Here is an 18,433-nt window from a genome sequence, read left to right as displayed (position 1 = left end):
TTTCCCCTTCGCCTTCTGCATTATTGTTGTCACAACTTGTTCCATTTTGTATTGTGAGTTTGTGGTTAAAATGATGAGACTATATTTATTCTTGATATTTTCCTTCCCTTCATCTTTAATGTTATGCTAATCTGTTCTGATAAAGAGTTGCAGTTTTCTGATTTTGTCTGCCTGTTTATCTCCTTGCTGAAGGCTGTGTAAACCCTTTCTTCTTCTTTTCAGGTATGAAGGCCTTCTTGATCAAATCTTGTAGGGGGCCTTGTGGCAATGAACTCCCTGAGCTTTTGTTTATCTGGGAAAGATTTTATTTCTCCATGATATCTGAAGGATATGTTTGCTGGATAGAGTATTCTTGGCTTAGAGTTTTTGTCTTTCAGAATTTTTAATATATCATTCCAGTCTCTCCTAGCCTGTAAGGTTTCTGCTGAGAAATCCAATTAAAGCCTGGTGGGGTTTCCTTTGTAGGTGATTTTCTTCTGCTTTACTGTCCTTAGTATTTTTTCCGTGCCATTAAGTTTTGCCAGTTTTACTAATCCATGCCTTGGAGAAAGTCTTTTTACATTGATGCAATTAGGAGTTCTCTTAGCTTCTTTTACTTCTAATTCCAGCTCTTTCCCCAGGGTTGGGAAGTTTTCAGCTATTATTTCTTTGAACAAGTTTTGTGCTCCATTCTCCTTCTCTTCTCCCTCTGGAATACCTGTATTTCTGTTCACTAAATTGCTAATTTTATCCTCCGTAATATCAGCTCTGTCATTCAAGGTCTCCAAATTTTTCTTTATCTCATTTATTGTGTTTTCATCTCCAACATTTCTGATCGTTTTTTTCTTTATAGTTTCAATCTCTTTTGTGAAGAATTCTCTCCGTTCATTAATTTTGTTCCTGATTTCATTGAACGGTCTTTCTGAGTTCTCATAACTTATTGAGTTTTTTATGATGGCCATTTTGAATTCTCTGTCATTTAGATTGTAGACTTCTGTGCCTTCAGGATTGCTTTCTGAGTATTTGTCTTTTTCCTTCTGGTCAGGAGTATTAATATACTTCATACCATTCAATGGGGTGGATTTGTGCATTTGCATACTGATAGTATCTGGTCATACATTCCACCTGCCACCACTGGAGAGGGGGCAGCACCTGTGTAATCTGAGCCCACCGTGATCCCTGTCAGCCCTGCTTGTCCGAGCCTGGGCCACTTGTTGGGACTGCAGAGGCCCTGTGGGCTCTCCCACCAGACAAGAAAGCAATTATGCAGGAGCTCAGGGCTGCTGCCTGCTCCCACAGTCCCACTGAGTTGCAGTCCACCCCTTGGGGCCGCAGTGGTACTATGGGCATTCAAGGCAGCTGGGAATTTGTTTGCCTGGGTGCACAGCTCCACTGCCATCTGCTCCTAGGTCACACCAGCCATTAGTGCTTTGTGGGCAGGGCCTCCCCACTGGGTCTGAGCCTAGCCATTCCCTGGGACTGCAGTGGCTCTGGGCTCTCCCACCAGATGAGAAAGCGATCATGCGGGGGCTCAGGGCTGCCATCACCTGTTCCTGTGGTCACACCGAGGCATGCTCCCACCCTTGGGGCTGCAGCAGTACTATGGGCCTCCAGCTGGGAGAGCAGCTGCATGCGTGTACAGGTCTGCTGGGGGACCAGAAGAGTACTCACCTATCTCCACCACCTCTCCAGGGGTAGTCCATCCCCCTTCAAATGTATAGCTGCGCAGGTCTCTCAGGCATCCTGAGGTGCTGTGTGGGTATCTTCTGCTGATCAATGAATGACCATTTAGTTGTAGTTCGAAGAGGGAGAGACAAAGGGAACAGCTCACTCCACCATGATGCCGATGTCACTCCTAATTTTCTTTTGGAATCTGCCTAAGGTTTCTCCCAGCTGATGATGAAAAACTAAAACCACTTGTCATTTAAGTGCAGCATCTCAACACCTGAGTCTCAGTTGAGTTGTGCCGATAATGATACTATTTTCCTAAATTCAGAAACTCACCCTATTAAGGGAGAAAACCTGATATCAATTTTTAAAAAACAGTGGGGTGAGAGGAAGCATGACACTGGTTACTGGGGACACTAATTTGTGTTCCCTTTCTAGAGGAGACTGTGTTTTTCATTCCTTCACTTGTCGAACCTTCTCTTCATCCTCAGGAGTTGTGAACAGATGTGTCTACAGCACAACCAAGGCAGCCCTGATTGGCCTCACAAAGTCCGTGGCTGCAGACTTCATCCAGCAGGGGATCAGGTGCAACTGTTTGTGTCCAGGTGAGTTAGGCTCCACAGGGCTATGAAATTGTCCTTTGTGACATCCCACTTGCCACTGTGAGAGAGATCTCCATAAGCTTGTTTACTACCTGTTACTGTGGCCTGTCATTGGGACAAGTTCAAAAGGGAAAGAGTCCCATCCTGTTAAGGTAACAGTCTAACAGTCAGTTGGGAGAGAGATCCTAAGTCATCAGGAATAAGCCACTGAGGCAAACAGTTTACATGCTGCTCATGCACGTGGCGGCAATTCTAAACCACTGGGTTAAGAGACATGAGTCACCAGGGCTTACTGTTTTGGAAGCAGACCAGGGATGACTGTGTCGGGGGGAAGATGAAAAGTAGCCCATGCTCACAGGACAGCGGAAGAAAGTAAGAGGAGCCTCCCAGAACACAGGGGCTCTGCCGTGGAAATCACCTGGGTTGGCCCAGGGATAAAAAGGAGGGATTAATACCTTCCTTGATGCTATACAAAGTGAGTCAGCAAACTATGGCCTGCAGGCCAAATCCAGCCCACCGCCTATTTTGTAAATATAGTTTTATTGGAACACATCCACACCCAGTTTGCTTCTTGTATTGGCAATGACTGCTTTCATCCTACAACAGCAGAGTTGAAAACAAATGGTTCTTAACACCAAGAATATTTACTGTTTGGCTCTTCACCCAAATGTGCTGACCGCTCATAAAAGAAAGGAGAAAAGCAGAACTTATTAGTAGCAAGGACATTCAATGTGTCCAAACTAAAGCATTCAATAACCTATTTCTTAGGAATGACTTCTCATTTTCTTAATATCTGTAGGTGTGTCTATTAATTAGATATGCCCTTTCACCTGGTTCCACTGACCAACATGAATATAGGCTACCTAAGAAGAATTACTAACTTCCTCTCTGGAAAGAAATGAAATGAACATCCAGGATCCAGGTTTTTCTCAGTAGTTCACAGCTGGTGTGGGGATTGAGGAGGGGAAGCATTGCAGTTCCCTGTGGGACCTTTCACGACCTGGAGGGTATGCTAGGATCTGGGGGGGAGTTGACGGGGAATAGGCTGGACAGCCCCACAGGAGATTCTGATGTAATCCAGCCTGGTCTCCCCTCAGGTTGAAAACCACTGATTTATTAAAGAGGGAAGACGACTATATACCTTTTGTTGACACAGAATAACTAATAACCATTTTATAGATAAGAAAGATAAGGTGCGTTTTACTTGAATCAGGCAGTCTCTACAAAGGAAGAAAGCGTTCCAGAGAGGCATGGTTTTCAGTACAGTTTTATACCTTTTTAGAACACAGAACATCCATAAAACACACCCAGGATACATATTCATCAAAGTTTCAGAGAGATACTCAGTTGCAAATTAGCAAGCAGGTCAACATGACCCTGATGTCAGGAAGGGGAACCTATCTTTAAAGAGTTCTGATACTGGTGGGCACAGGAGGGGAAGTGTGCATCCTTATCTTCAAAGAGTGCCTTCTTTTACTTTGAGATAATGCATAATGCCCTCTTTAATGGTTAAGGCAGATGTTTGATAGGCTATAAGTCAGGTGTCTTTAGTTCAAGCCAAATCAGTTTTAAACCAAAATAGCTACCCCATATACCTCAATATGTGAAAATTTCTTGTCACTTTCAAGCTACAGCATTCCCCTTATGGAGGTGTTGTGTATAATTTTTCTTGGACTAAAAAGGTAAACATCGGTAACACTAAGAAACAGGAGGATACAGAAGAGACAGTTTCACTTGGTTTTAACATACAAACTGGTGATACCTGAGCCTAGCTGTTCTTGGTACCATTTACCCGGTGGAATAAATGGCAAAATGATTTGGAAAATGTGATTGTTTTAGCAGCTAGCCTTTTCAGAAGATTGGAAAATATGTTATCAAATTCTCTGGGACAAGGAACTAGCTGTGACTCACTGAGCCAGTCCCAGAAGGAAACATGATGGGGAATGAGTGTGTGTGGGATGGTGCTGATGGCTGTAGAGTCACAGCTGGTCAGCACGACTTGGGTAGACAGTAGCATGGTGTGTCAGCCTGTGCCATGGACACAGCAGAGTCAGGTGACAGTGGAATGAAGCAGAAGGCATAGGCTTGATCCACAGCTCTCATTTAATGGCCATTCATACTGGCCACATGTAAGATGTGACGCTCATTTTCCTCAGTGGGAGGAAGCTGTAGAAGCTGTAAGGATTTTGAGGAGAGTGTTAGAGAAGCTCAAGGCATCTTGAGCACACTGCTGGTGAAATTTTGGACTTTAAGGAGGCTGTTGATGAGAGAAGTAAGCAAAATGTTGTCTGAGGGGCTGGCCCCGTGGCCGAGTGGTTAAGTTCGCGAGCTCCGCTGCAGGCGGCCCAGTGTTTCATTGGTTCGAATCCTGGGCACAGACATGGCACTGCTCATCAGACCACGCTGAGGCAGCGTCCCACATACCACAACTAGAAGGACCCACAACGAAGAATATACAACTATGTACCGGGGGGCTTTGGGGAGAAAAAGGAAAAAAATAAAATCTTTAAAAAAAAAAAAATGTTGTCTGAAACTGGATACAAGGGGGTCTTTGTTATGTGGTTTCAGAAATTTTATCAGCACTATTGGCTGCAGTGACATGGAAGGTATAAAATGTTTCTAATGAACCAGGCAATGTAGCGAAGGCAATTTCATCCCAGAGTGGGGAGAGTGCCGCCCCTCCGAGTAAAATGTGAGAGGAGAAAGGGTTCTTAGACAGAAAAGTGTCAGAAAGTGCAAATTTTGAAGCTTCCCAGCCTCTCCAGAGAAATGGCAAATGGTCATAAATTTAAGGAATTATTTCTGAGCAGACCTCAAATCTGCAGTGCTGTGAGGAGCCCGCTCTAAAGATGGACCTGAAGGATGACTGCAGATCATTTTCCGTGACCGTAGGAAGACCGTGTGGCCTCCTGGAGTACTGTCAGTCAGAAAGAGGCTTCCTGAGAATTTACAGGTTACATACGTTAACAAAAAAAGTCTGGGGAACTTGCTCTGTAGGAAGGTGAACTAAGTGGGGTTGTAAAAATTTTAGTGTCATTCTTATTTTTCTTTTTTTAAGTAAAATATTGTAAATTATATTTTTCAATGAAAAACATGAAACAATGTTAAAATAGGAATTTGAAGCCAATGAAAACTGGCAAGATAATGAGGAAAATTTAGAACCAAGGACTGTGACAAGCATGGAGCTGTCCCTGAGGATTCAGAGTGAACGTGACAGCAAAGAATGGTTTTGAGATCATTGAGACAATGTGGGTCCTTGTACTGGTAAAGAATTGTGTGATATTACCTAGCCCTCAGGGTTGTTGTGAGGATTACTGAGATAATACCTGTAAAACTGCATACAGTCCATAAAGTATCATGTCAGTGTAATGCGACTAAAATGCTGGTGTTTCACTCAGAGTCCCTGCCTAGTGTCATAGTGAATTGTAGTCTGTGCTTTTAAAAATCATGGAAATGCTGTTAAAGAAGTTATAAGCCTATGAAATAAAAGGGCAGGCAGAAGAGGTGAAATTGCTGTTCCAAGTTATGGACAGGATTTCTCTGGTACCTGTATCCTACGGAAAGGAAGTTTAAAGTTGAGTTGCCAATTTCTTTTTCAGTCTAAGTAAGTAACCAAGCTGAATGTCACCCTTTGATTTAGGAACCGTTGATACCCCATCTCTGCAAGAAAGAATACAAGCCAGACCAAACCCTGAAGAGGTATGTCTCCTATTTTAAATGTGTTTAAATCTTTTAGTTAAAAAAAATGCCCTCTTCCTTACGCAGAGTAGACAAATGCATAGAGACAGAAAGTAGAAGGGTAGTAGCCGGGCCTGGGGGAGGGGCCTGGGGAGTTAGTGTTTAGTAGGCATAGAGTTTCAGCTTTGCAAGATGAAGAGACTTCTGGAGATTGGTTGCACAACAGTGTGAATGCACTTCATGCTACTGAACTGTACACTTAAAAATGGTTAAGATGATAAATTTTATATTATGTATATTTCACCACATTTTCAGAAAAATTTAAAAACCCTCTACTTTAAGATTAACTTCCTGATCTGTCACAGTGTCTGTAGGTTTTAGTATAACACAAATAGTTTGAGCAGCGTAGGAGTCACCATAGTCCTGCGTGGCCCACAGTTAATAATATTAATGATACTCTCATGTATCATGCGTGAATAATCGAGGCAGCAGGCCAGTGGCCTCTGTAGATCTCTCTTGCTTTGCCTCCTGAAGGAGCTGCCAGTGAGTTCATACTTTAGCTCACACCACTGATGTCTGGTGTGGTGTCTGGTCACAGGCACGGAGCGACTTCCTGAAGAGACAGAGGACGGGAAGATTTGCAACCGCAGAAGAAATAGCCCTGCTCTGCGTGTACCTGGCTTCTGATGAAGTAAGCGCTATTCTTCCCAGGGAGGTCATTATTCTCAATCACATTGGCCCGCTATTTTTGCTCATCAAGTAATGTCATTTTACAGAGTTACAGCATATGATCGTTAAGTTGCTGCATTTACGAGGTAGGGATAAGTTCTGATTTAATTTGCTCAAAGAAAGACCACTTTGATCTGAGCCACTAACTCTTCCTCATTCAAGTTTATATGTCACCAAATCTTGTAGCAAATAAAATGGAGGATGGAAAAAAATTAAATCACTCAATTTTATGAGAAACAGTTACTTTCAAAAATTACAGTTGGGGAAGCCTTGATTAAGTGTAAATCAAACGAACCTCCAAAATCATGAGAGCTTCAGGTGAAATGGGGAGAGAGTTAACCAGATATAATTGTGTCCAGGAGACACAGAATTGGCATCTGGTGTTCTTAGTTTTACTGGAAACTTATTTAGAAGAATCCCACTGACTCTTTTCCTATGAATTTTTACTGTTTGTCATCATATATGGAAATTCCTAATTCTGTCTCTTTCCACTTTGCATCTATTTAGTAACCAGTTTCTTCCTTTTTTTTTTTTTTTGAGGAAGATTAGCCCTGAGCTAACTACTGCCAGTCCTTCTGTTTTTTGCTGAGGAAGCCTGGCCCTGAGCTAACATCCGTGCCCATCTTCCTCTACTTTATATATGTGGGACACCTGCCACAGCATGGCATGCCAAGCGGTACCATGTCCACACCCAGGATTCAAACCAGCGAATCCCGGGCCGCTGAGAAGCGGAATGTGCGAACTTAACCACTGCGCCACCGGGCCAGCCCCCCAGTTTCTTCCTTAATGGCTATTGTATATTTTTAAATGGCTTACAACTGTGAAGGCAGAAACTACATTTATAAGGAATAGAGCACAAGAATATCCCCCTATGTTATGTCTTGAAATGTTACATGCCCTGGAAACTAACGTGTGAGCAGAAAGAAGGAAAAGGGAGCAGGCAGGAGAGAGGTGTGTCACTGGCCACTTAGCTCCTCTTTACAGTGATTTGGTGCACATGAGGTGGTTGATGAATGTGGCAGATAGAAGGGTTGAAATGTTTTAGTGACAGAGCAGTTACTACTTGTCAGAACTATTACAACAGCTGTTAATAGCTGGGGAAATTGCTAGGCATTTGATTAATGGAGCATACATTGGCTTTTGTGATTTCTCTGAATCTATATCTTCAGAAGAGCTCACTTGATTTTGAGGTACTGCTGATAAGCTAAATTGTCCTTGTTTAGCCAGAACTTAAGTTACCAAATATTTAGAAATGTTCTGGCTTGAAATGTGCAACAAAAGGACCATTGGCCTTTTAGAGGAGACCAGAGGAGTCCATATATAAAACAGAGAACTTGCCTTTTTAAAAAAACTTGAGGGAATTGGGGTTGTTTCTTGATAAACTGATTTATCTGCTTTATATGATCCGTTTTCATATATTGAACTTGGGGCCAGCCTGGTGGCGCAGCAATTAAGTTTGCAGTCTGCACTTTGGTGGCTAGGGGTTCACTGGTTTGGATCCCAGGTGTGGACCTATGCACCGCTTGTCAAGCCATGCTATGGCAGGCATCCCACATATAAAGTAGAAGAAGATGGGCATGGATGTTAGCTCAGGGCCAGTCTTCCTCAGCAAAAAAAAAAAAAAAAAAAGAGGACGATTGGCAGTAGATCTTAGCATAGGGCTACTCTTCCTAAAAAAAAAAATTTCTGTTCTTCTATTATGATGTCTTTCCTTCTTGCCTCTTCCATTGTCTCAGGCTTTAGATGAGTTTAAAACTAAGAACACAAATTAGAGTCTTTATTATCCATGTTTAAGTTAAAAGACTGTTAAACCTCTACCACAAGGATCACTTCACCTTGAATTCTTTAGAAAATGAAAAATTCTGTGGGGAAAAAACAGTAATATTTTTAACTCCTTTAGTTTTACACAGATTTAGATGTCTGAAGTTAGTATAGAATATTTTTTTGTAGTTCAATAGATAATTATTAGTATTCACATAAATTTTAAAAACACATTTAGCATGCTCCAGTTCGTGGAATTACCTGTGTATGTTGACCAACTAAATATACACCATCTTTTAAAACAATTCTATTTGTAAATTGACACCACCACTTTATGACTGACACACTTGATTATGTTCAAAAGTTTATTAGTGGCATAAAACTCAGCTTGTTTAGAATAGTTCTGAGTCTCAAAATTAAAGTGTACTATTTTAGCCTCGACTTTATCCTAATTTGGAGAATGGGTATATATCACCAAACTGCTTAATTTTCTGATTCTGAGACCAAATACCTAATAGCCCCTGCGTAGAATGTGATACATGCTCAAACACCAGCTAGAGGCCACTTAGCTCTGGATCACAAGAACACTCAGAAGTTTTAAATCACCCAAAACTTAATTCTAATTTTCCTAAATTCTGTTTGTTAAGTGAAGTTTCCTGTTACCAGGAGAGTAAATTGTTTAGTTATCTCAGTCATACAAAAATTGAAGAAACACAACCTGTGTTAAACCTGGCTAATTGTTGGGTCTCCTTGTGTTTATCACTACAGTCTGCCTACGTCACAGGTAATCCTGTCATCATTGATGGAGGCTGGAGCTTGTGATTCAGGATCTCCTTGCTGGGAAGGCAGGCCCTTCCTATACACTGTAAACCCGGCTATGAAGAAAACTCACTCATCATCTCTTTCGTATTAATGGAATATTAATGAAAACAAGCCCTTTTTAAGGATGTCATTGTTCACAAGAATTTGATTCTTTAAATATATTAATCTCTTTTGAAATCATTGTAGCTTAATAACATCACTGCAAAAGAATAGTTTTTAAAATAAGCCTCAATTTGTAAGCATATAAAATTAAAATATGAAGGAAAAAAGTAAGTTTTTTAAAAGAAAAGTGTATTCATTTCTATTTCCCAATATTCAGATGTTTTTGTTCAGGTCTGCATTGGTCTGTATGTGGATACTAATTTAAAATTTTTACACCGTTATAAATGAACAGCAAAGGTAGGAAGGAGTTTGCCTTCACTAACTTATGTTAAAAGAACTATAGACTATTCAGAACTATATGTTGGTCTGTTATATAAAATAAAAATAATCATCAGGTGTTTATACTTAATGGATGTTATCACTTGTAATTAAGTACTATTTTCTTAGTCTAACTAAAAGATCTTTATTAAAATAAACAATGACATTTGACATGAGCCTAAGAAACATAATAGTTAACTAACGCAGTGATGCAGTCTTGGCGAGCCGAGGAGTCAAAAGAAAGATTTCTTGGACTCTCGAGGTCTGGCAGTAGTGCTCTTTTATTAAGAGAATAGCATGGAGTAGCATGGGGACAGGACCCATGGACAGTGAAGAGCTGCAGGCATGGGGACAGGACCCAGGGGCGGTGAAGAGCTGCAGCATGGGGACAGGACCCAGGGGCGGTGAAGAGCTGCAGCATGGGGACAGGACCCAGGGGCGGTGAAGGGCTGCAGGCATGGGGACAGGACCCAGGGGCGGTGAAGGGCTGCAGGCATGGGGACAGGACCCAGGGGCGGTGAAGAGCTGCAGGCATGGGGACAGGACCCAGGGGCGGTGAAGAGCTGCAGCATGGGGACAGGACCCAGGGGCGGTGAAGGGCTGCAATGGGTTGACGGTAGGGCTAAATTTATAAGGCATAGGTATGTGAGTTATTTCTTTACAAGACAAAGGAAAGATCATGAAAAAAATGTTAAAATGGTGTCTTTGCAGGTGGCGTCTGGTTATTGGGTGGTCCTAGAACTTTGGGTAAGAATCAGATCAATGAGGTCAGGATGTCCTGTGCTTCCCGGAGGATGATGTAGATGGGTATGTAGGCCAGGACGCCTTGGGCTTCTCTCCAGTGGGCAGCCTTAATCTGCATCAGCAGTATCATCAGTGTGAGGGATATTTTTTAGATTAAGTATAGATTTCTTCACCAAATTCCAGGATAACAGACAGGAGGATATAAAACTTAGAAAGTCTCTGGATAAATAAATATAAATGAATCATATAACAGGAAACAAAACTAAAGAAAATAAAAGTTCCAAGAAAAAGTTCAAGTAAATTCATGTATGAGAGAGTACTAGGAAGTTTTTTCTTGTTCTTTTAGTTTTAGCGTTTTGTGTTTGTTTTTTATTTGTAGCTACCTCAAAAGACCAAATGGTATGATGCACATATAGATAATAAATGAGCAGTCTTTTCTCTTAGAATGTTAATTAATATTAACAAGGAAATTTTTAATGGACAATGAAAGGATAACATTTTGTTATAATAATTGCACTGGATTCTAACATTAACACATGACCCTCAGGGTCAGTTCTCTCAGAGCTAACTGTAAACTATAAAACAGTGTCAACAATAAAAGTAAACTGGAGCCCAAAAGTTCATGTTCTCTAAAGTAAGGTTAATTAATCAGGTTGATGGATCAATGAGGAGCATATGACTGAAAGAAAAGGAAAAATACATTTCACTCCTGTGGTAAGAGGAAGCTGGATGTCACCAGAAGCCTTTCAAGCTTTAGGGAGGAAGAGTCAGTGTAGGAAAATAACCATTGTAGACGGCCTGAGCCAGGTCATGGGACGGGACTTGGGTTCCTCCATCCTGTCCACAAAGGAGCACCTGAGAGACGAGGAGGAGCGGCTCCTGTCTGCTGGGGACGGTCCTGGACACTGTCTGTCTCGCCTGAACAGCGGTGATTAAAACTGGCAGTTGCTTAAAGGAGTAAAAAACAGGTAAGAAATTCTTTATTTCTGAAGGACATGGAAATGCCCCGGAAGGGGCGCGCGCCCAGGCTCACACTCGGGTGGCGGGGTCGATCAGGGAAGGCAGACCCGAAGCGGAAGGGAGGGGAGGGGAGGGGAGGGGAGGGACGCGGGCTGCCGCCGGCACCGCAGCATCCACGCGGGCCAGCGGGAGGCTCGAGCCAACACGCGGCCGAGGGGACGAGCCGCCCGCCACGCCGCTCGCTGCAAGGGTCCTGTTCTCGCGGCGCCTCGGAGAAGACGCGCCGCGGTGCGCCCGGAGCGCGCGACGGCCCGGCCCGGGAACCGGGCTCCCCGCCGCGGGCTGCCGGCCCGCCCTCCCCGCGCGGCCTCGCCCGACCCTTCCCGCCGGCTCCCCGCCCGCACAGCGCCTAAGGCCGCCAGCGCCGCGCCGCCGAGCCCCGGACCCGTGGAGGCCGCGGGCCCGCCCGGGTCTCCCGCGCCGAGAGGGCGGGGCGCCGCCTGGAGCGATGCGTGCGGGCGCCCGCCCGGCCGTCCCTGGGCCGCGGCGCAGCCGGGTCCCCCGCGGGCCCGCCCGTCCCTGAGCCGCGGCGCAGCCGGGCCCCCCGCGGGCCGCGAGCTGGGGCCCCGAGACGCCAGGGTAAGCGGAACCGGCGGGGCCTCAGGGCTTGCGGGCCGGGGGCGCGGAGGCGGGCGTGGCCCTGGGGTGCGTGGCTGTGTGCACGCTCACTTGTTAGTTGTTGCTGCCGTGGGTTTCTCTCGTTTATTTTAGTTCTTAAAACAACCGGAGGGTGTGGCTCCTGTGGGCCGAGGTGCCGCTGCGCCCAGACGCCGCCGCTGGAGCCGGCACCACTGTCGAGTTGGGGGCGGCCGTGCTGCCCGGGCCTCCCGCGGGGGCGTCAGCGGCCCTGCAGCCGGCGGTGCGGGCTCTGCCGCCGGGGCTGTGTGCGCGCTGCGGGGCGCGGAGAGATGCTCCTCTGCCTTCCGGCTCTTCTGGCCGCTCTATGATCAGATCGCCACGAGAGACTCTAACGGGAGAAGGAAAGCCTAATAGCGTGTGTACAGGAGAGAAACCCAGGAAAACAAGTAACTTGCCAAAATGGCCGAGGCCCTCGCCTTAAATGCCATCCTCAGCTGAAGACAAAAGATGTTGGGGGTGGGGAGAGCCAGGGGCTTCAGAGGGTAGGAAGGCAGTTCACAGGTAGGAGAAAAGGAGCAAACATTTGGAAAACAAGTGTTTGGCCACGCAGAAACAGAAGACAGAGGGGAGCCCAGCAAACAGGCTTTTCTAGGCTCCTCCCGCTCTACTGCCTCGTTCTTGTCACACCAAGGTGACATAGCTCGCTTCCTGAGACAGGTTTTTGTATCACTTTTAGGCGCTTAAAGTGAAGGTAACAAGAAAAACCTCTGAGTCTTTTTTTTCTTACAAATAATCCTAAAATAATGTTCATGTTGAAAGAACACATTTTGGGGTCACACATTTTGTTCCGCTTCAGTACACTCTGATGCTTGCACAACAAAATTGCCCGAGAACGCATTTCTCAGAACTATCAACATGTCAAGTGACTGTACTTCCCAGGCAGCAGCCTGTTATCTCACCCTAGAAGCTGGTGTACTTGTTGCCCTAGAAGATTAACAGCAGGAAGCCACATTTCCTTTAGCCTCCGGTCAAGAAATGGATAACATGAGTGGATAGAGAGAGGCAGATACCCTACTGAGACAAGTCAACCTCTGTTTCCACTGAAAGACTAAAAGCCCTTTTCAACCCCACTCCATCTCTCTAATGGGGCCTCCGCCTGAAGTTATTGCTGCTACAAAGTGCTCTCGTGAAATTCTAGTTTACTGTTTCTCTCCAAGTCAAGAATGTAACGTTTCAATTCAGCAAGTACCCGTGTGTCTTCTCTGGGCCACGCAGGCATGGGGACAGGAGATACAAATATGAATTAAATAAAGTTTCTGCCATTCAGTAACTCAAAATCCAATGGATCAGAATATACCTAACAAAAAATTAGGTAGTGGATTCATGGTATGCTAATGATGTGAGCAAAGTGACTGAATCGCATAATATATTTTCCAGCATATTTTGCCTGTATTTTTATTTTTTAATTTTTTCCTTTTTTTAGGATTTCCCTAGAAGGCATTGTAGAATAAGTGGGAAAAGGTCGATGATGTAGGTCTGAGCCCTGGGGCCTACACCAAAAGTTGCTATCCTGGATGTGGAAGTTTGGCCCTCACATCCATTCCTGCTTGCTTCTTGTATGCCTCTTTGTACAGGCGAAACTGGAAAGCTAAAGTATTTCCTAGACTCCCTCGCAGGTAGAGTTCTGGATGTAAAATTAGCGTCTGGCAAGTAGATGACTTGCCTGAGATTTCGAAGGCAGGGATGAGGCAGAGGCATCTCCCTGCTATTTTTGGCGAATTTCTGTTGACAAGGACGGTGCAGGAGATGCGAGTGTCCAGTCTCCAGAACTGTGGGTGTTGGGAGGGCCTTACAGCAGCAGGGACAGCCAGGTCAGCGTTGTCGTGTTGAAGCACCAGCTCTCTGGCTGTCCGGAGGTGGTTGAGGGAGGTGGGAAACATCTTCTGTGTTCTCTGTCCAGGCAGCTTCCAGATCCCAGCCTCTCTGGGTCTCAGCTACAGTGTTGTTCTTGAACGCTGTAGTCCCTGTGGGGTCTCCTGATTGAGGCAAAAATAGTACATTCCCCAGTGGTTCAGTTACTAGTGTTCTAGAAGTCCTTCCTGGAGGCCCAGCGTAGACCCTGCTCTCTAGCCCTTTCAACAGTTCACTCAATTCCCTGTAGAATCTCTTTCTGCTTAAAATACCTGGAGTGGTTTCTATTTTCTGCGCTGACTCATTAATATGTTTGCTCTGTAGCCTCCAAGAGTCATCTAAACCTAATCTCTTCAGTTTCTTTTGATGGGAAGTGAAGACATGAGATGAGGCCCAGGGGCCTGCAGTGATCTGATGCCTTCAGCTGGGCTGTGCCCTCACCGGGTGCTGCAGACCCCACATTGAGTTTATCCCTGAAGGTATTTGAGTTTGTTACGCATAGACTAGATTATCTCTGACATCTCTTGCTGTACAAATATAATGTAAACGCCTTCTTCATTTAAAACATTTACAGAATGTATTCTGTAACAAGAAATTGTTGAGTATCTGGTTCATGCCCAACTGTTTCCTAGTCCTATTGATAATTGATAGGCTGCTCACAGACCCCAATGATAGAACAGATGTTTCCTCTAGGGGAAAGGATTTACATCTTTTGCACACAAAGCCTAGGAACACAGTATGTGGGGAATGGAGCTGCCTGTATATGCACTTGTGTGAGGCGGTGGTGTTCTCAGTGTTTTTAGAGTCATGTATCCTGCATGTTAAAGAAAGCACAATTATGATAAGTTCTAAAGAGTTTTTAACAGCTTTATAAAGTTATTAAAGATATCTTGTTGATATCATAAAAGCTCTTTGCCTTTTTCGAAATCCATTCCTTTATTTTTCTGTGGTTTACATGAAGGACTGAAAGGTTTGAATTTACCAGTGTCCCTTCAGCACATGTATGCTTTCTTCTCAGGGAAAATCCTATAAAAGGAGGAGAAAGCATTGAGGGGACTATTTTGGGACTGCATGATGTACTTAGTACTTTTTTAAGATTTTCTGTGACATAGGCATTTTCACCATTTTACTGATGAAGAAACTTATCTGTACTGGTTAAGTAACTTGCCCCAAATGGCCCAACTAGGAGGCAGTGACACAGGATTTACAGTAAGGATTAATCCCATTGTCCTCTAACCACTCCGCATCTTGCCGTTTATGGTGTAGTTGATGCAGATATACACAGAGTTCCCTACAGACACATTCTCTTTCACCTCTCATCCTTTAATCCTGTGGTTTCTCTGCCTGTACTGGTCTTTATTTTCTTCACAAGAGTGGGTCCTCTTTCAAGGCTTGACCCCAGCCAAGTAGGCAATACCTCCTTTCTCCGTTTAACTATGTGACTGTACTTCTCACATCACAATTAAATTACCTTGAGGTAACACTAGCTGCTATAACAGATAAACTCAAAATCTCAGTAACAACACAGAGGCAGCTTATTTCTCCCTCATGGAAAGTTCAATCAGGTGTTCAGCTAGTGGCCTTCTACTCAGTGATTCAGGAACCCACACTCTTTTTATATTATGGCTGTGCCATCCCCTAAGACCGTCGAGTCCTTAGTTTCCAGGCAATGGACAGGAAAAGAGAGGGTATGTGGAAGACTGCATGAGAGGTTTCTTACAAGTGAAGAGTAGAAGTAGCAGACATTGTTCATGCCCACGTCCTGTGGCCAGAGCTCAGTAACATGCCACACTGACTTGCAAGAGAGGCTAGGAAATGTCAAATACCTGTGTGTGCAGGCAGCAGGGGAAACTGGTTTGATGAACACATATCAGTCTCTGTGCCTCCCTTAAAGAATAGAGACTGCATCTCAGTCATCTTGGTATCTTATCCAGTGAAAGTCTGATGAACGTCACTGATTTTGAAGTGATGGGGTTGCTGTCTTATGTGCCCCAAATTGAAACTTACTACATTCTATTATGGTTGCTTAAGGAATGATCTGTCATTCTCTGATTAGGTTTTAACCTCTGAGTAGAGGAACTATGTCAGACTGTTTACTTTTGAATCCCCAGCACAAGGACTAGAACATAGCAAGAGCTTAATAGATGTTTGTCAAATAAGTGAGTGAGTCCTCAGAGAGAAGAAAGAGGGACAGAGCTAGTCTATGTGGAGTTAGGAAATACTAATTGACAAGGTGACTTGTAAGTTAAATGTTGAATGACTGATAGAATTTTACCAAGTAGAGAGAGCAAAAAGGAAGTGCAGGCAGGGATGGTAGTGGTGTTGTGTTACTGTTTTGTTTGTTTCATGGGTAGAAATTTAGAAAACAATCACATGTTTATAAGCCCAATTTTTTTTAATTCGATATTCAAATATTACAAATGAACTTCAGGGATGGGGAGGGAAAATATACAACTTTACAATGTATATGATCTCTATTGACTAAAAGGGTGGTCCTAAAAACCTTGGTATTGGTCTTTAGCTACTAAAATTGTTATTTTCGGTTTATTTGTTGAGATATATCAATACAAAGGCAGTGTTCTGGTTGTGTGTCCTCTGAAGATTTTGCACCATGTCAAGAAGCTAGGGAGATAGATATGTGTGAGCCAAAGGTCCCTCATCACTGCTCCTCATCAGAACTTCTCAGAGCTGGCTCTGCATCAGAATCACCTGTTGGATTGGTTAGGGTGCTTTTGGCTGCAAGTAACAGGATATTTGGCCAAAATTACTTTCAAAAATACAGGTTTAATTTTTCCCACACAACAAGATGTCTGAAGGTAAGCGCGTCCAGGGTTTGTTCGGTCCCCAGTGATATCAGGCTCTAGGTCACTTTCTATGAGCCAATCTTGCCTTTTTCTTCATGGGTGAATGATGGCTGCTAGAGTTCCAAGAAACATAGTGCCCCTCCACAGCTCCATTTCCACACACACACACACACACACACACACAATTTAAAGGCACAAAGAGGAGAGGGTTTTCTTGCTTTCCTGTCTTTTTATTAGGAGTCTTACCCAGTGGCCTCCAATAGCCTTGCTCACAAACTTCATTGGACAGAGTGAATTACGCTCAGCTCTGAACCACCAGCCGGCAGAGAGGAATGGTGTTAGAGAGATTGATTTAGCCCAGTCGTGATTTACCCCTTGGGGTGGAGGAGGGCCCCACCGGCATGCCTGAGCAGTGGTTTTAGGTAGTTAGTAAGTCCTGTCTGCCACACTTGGGGGGTTCAGTCTCTGGAGATTCTGATTGTAGTAGGCCTAGAAATAATATTTTAAACTTTCAATTAAATGCTTTTTTCCTAGGTGAGGAGAGAGATTACAAAGGAGAAAAGCAAGTACTGGGTCCTTTCTTACCTAGGGATAATTTCCTTTCATTCATATCTCATTATACAGTGTTTTACTTTACGGGTCTGTATCAGTTAACCAAACAGCAGAGCAGTTGTTTTTCTCTGATAACTTGGTCCCATGTGGTTGGCACGCTAACACTTTCAGATGAGGTCGTTCTTGTTCAGGAAAACATTCTCAGTCGTTTCAGTACTTATTTATCAAGGACATTTTAAGCCCTACTCTTCACTTGATCTGAATTCGTCACGGCTGGGCAGTGCTCCTTTTGGAAAATGAGCCTTAGATCAGAGTTGGTTAGCAGGACCCAGGAACTGGAAGGTTTCTGTATGTTCTATATAGAAGTACTGCGTGAGACTGAGAACCCCCCCTTTCAACACGTGAATGGATAAACCCCGAAGGTAGGTGATGTTTATCATTGTAATCATTATAGAAGGCTTCATGAACAGTCCTGGAGATGCTCCTTCAAATGTACGAATACAGCACATATTGTACTCCAGCAATATATGTAAATTCTCAATAAGAACATCCCAGTAAATGTTGGACAGTCCATATCACAGACAACAAACAACAGGAATAATCAGCCTTTATCCATGTAATGATCTTTTAGCAGTAATTCAGTCGATAGCAGTAAGCCTTTGGACATTTGCAAATCATAGTTCTTTTATTTCCTCTGAAATATTACTGAAAGCACTTTTTTTTTTTAAGGAAGATCAGCCCTGAGCTAACATCTGCCTCCAGTCCTCCTCTTTTTGCTGAGGAAGGCTGGCCCTGAGCTAACATCCATGCCCATCTTCCTCTACTTTATATGTGGGACGCCTGCCACAGCATGGCTTGACAAGTGGCATGTCAGTCCGCACCTGGGATCCGAACTGGGGAACTTTAGGCCACCGAAGTGGAACGTGTGAACTTAACCACTGTGCCACCAGGCCAGCCCGCAGAAAGCACCTTTAAACATTTAGATTAATAAGATAACCTGAAAAAGAGAAGGCTGATTTAACAAACATCTCCTCTATGTGAAAGCGTGTTTACAAAAGGGTTTTAATTGTGCTTCACTTGCCAGAAGGAGCAGGGCAAGTGATAGGCTCCTGCAGCTCCACCTTTTCTCTGTCCCATTTGTTGGGTTTCAGGAAAAGGTTTCAT

At 44.0% G+C, this 18,433-nt stretch overlaps 2 protein-coding genes across 11 annotated transcripts in view; both read left to right on the top strand.

Moving 5' to 3' along the window:
• LOC139042836 (dehydrogenase/reductase SDR family member 6-like) overlaps positions 1–10,364 on the top strand; it is a 29,433-nt gene extending 19,069 nt beyond the window's left edge. For 4 of the 5 annotated variants that reach the window (XM_070503396.1, XM_070503395.1, XM_070503394.1 and 1 more), the window contains 4 exons: positions 2,139–2,252; positions 5,890–5,948; positions 6,526–6,618; positions 9,186–10,364. In XM_070503396.1, the coding sequence (XP_070359497.1) occupies positions 2,139–2,252; positions 5,890–5,948; positions 6,526–6,618; positions 9,186–9,239 (320 nt within the window). In that variant the 3' untranslated portion in view covers positions 9,240–10,364. Of the gene's footprint in view, positions 1–2,138; positions 2,253–5,889; positions 5,949–6,525; positions 6,874–9,185 lie in introns of those variants that run through there. The other variant, XR_011499985.1, reaches the window with a different exon arrangement.
• Positions 10,365–11,252: 888 nt separating this feature from the next.
• The window catches only part of LOC139042835 (sodium/hydrogen exchanger 9B2-like), a 60,411-nt gene continuing 53,230 nt past the window's right edge, over positions 11,253–18,433 (top strand). For 2 of the 6 annotated variants that reach the window (XM_070503387.1, XM_070503385.1), the window contains exons 1-2: positions 11,253–11,371; positions 12,135–14,392. The gene's annotated coding sequence lies outside the window, so the exon portion shown is untranslated. Of the gene's footprint in view, positions 11,372–11,868; positions 12,003–12,134; positions 14,393–18,433 lie in introns of those variants that run through there. The other 4 variants (XM_070503386.1, XM_070503388.1, XM_070503389.1 and 1 more) reach the window with 4 other exon arrangements.

Source organism: Equus asinus, unplaced genomic scaffold, assembly GCF_041296235.1.
Source record: "Equus asinus isolate D_3611 breed Donkey unplaced genomic scaffold, EquAss-T2T_v2 contig_1, whole genome shotgun sequence".
NCBI lineage: Eukaryota > Metazoa > Chordata > Mammalia > Perissodactyla > Equidae > Equus > Equus asinus.
The sequence above is the reverse complement of the archived record's forward strand: the minus strand, read 5'-3'. Positions and strand labels throughout refer to the sequence as shown.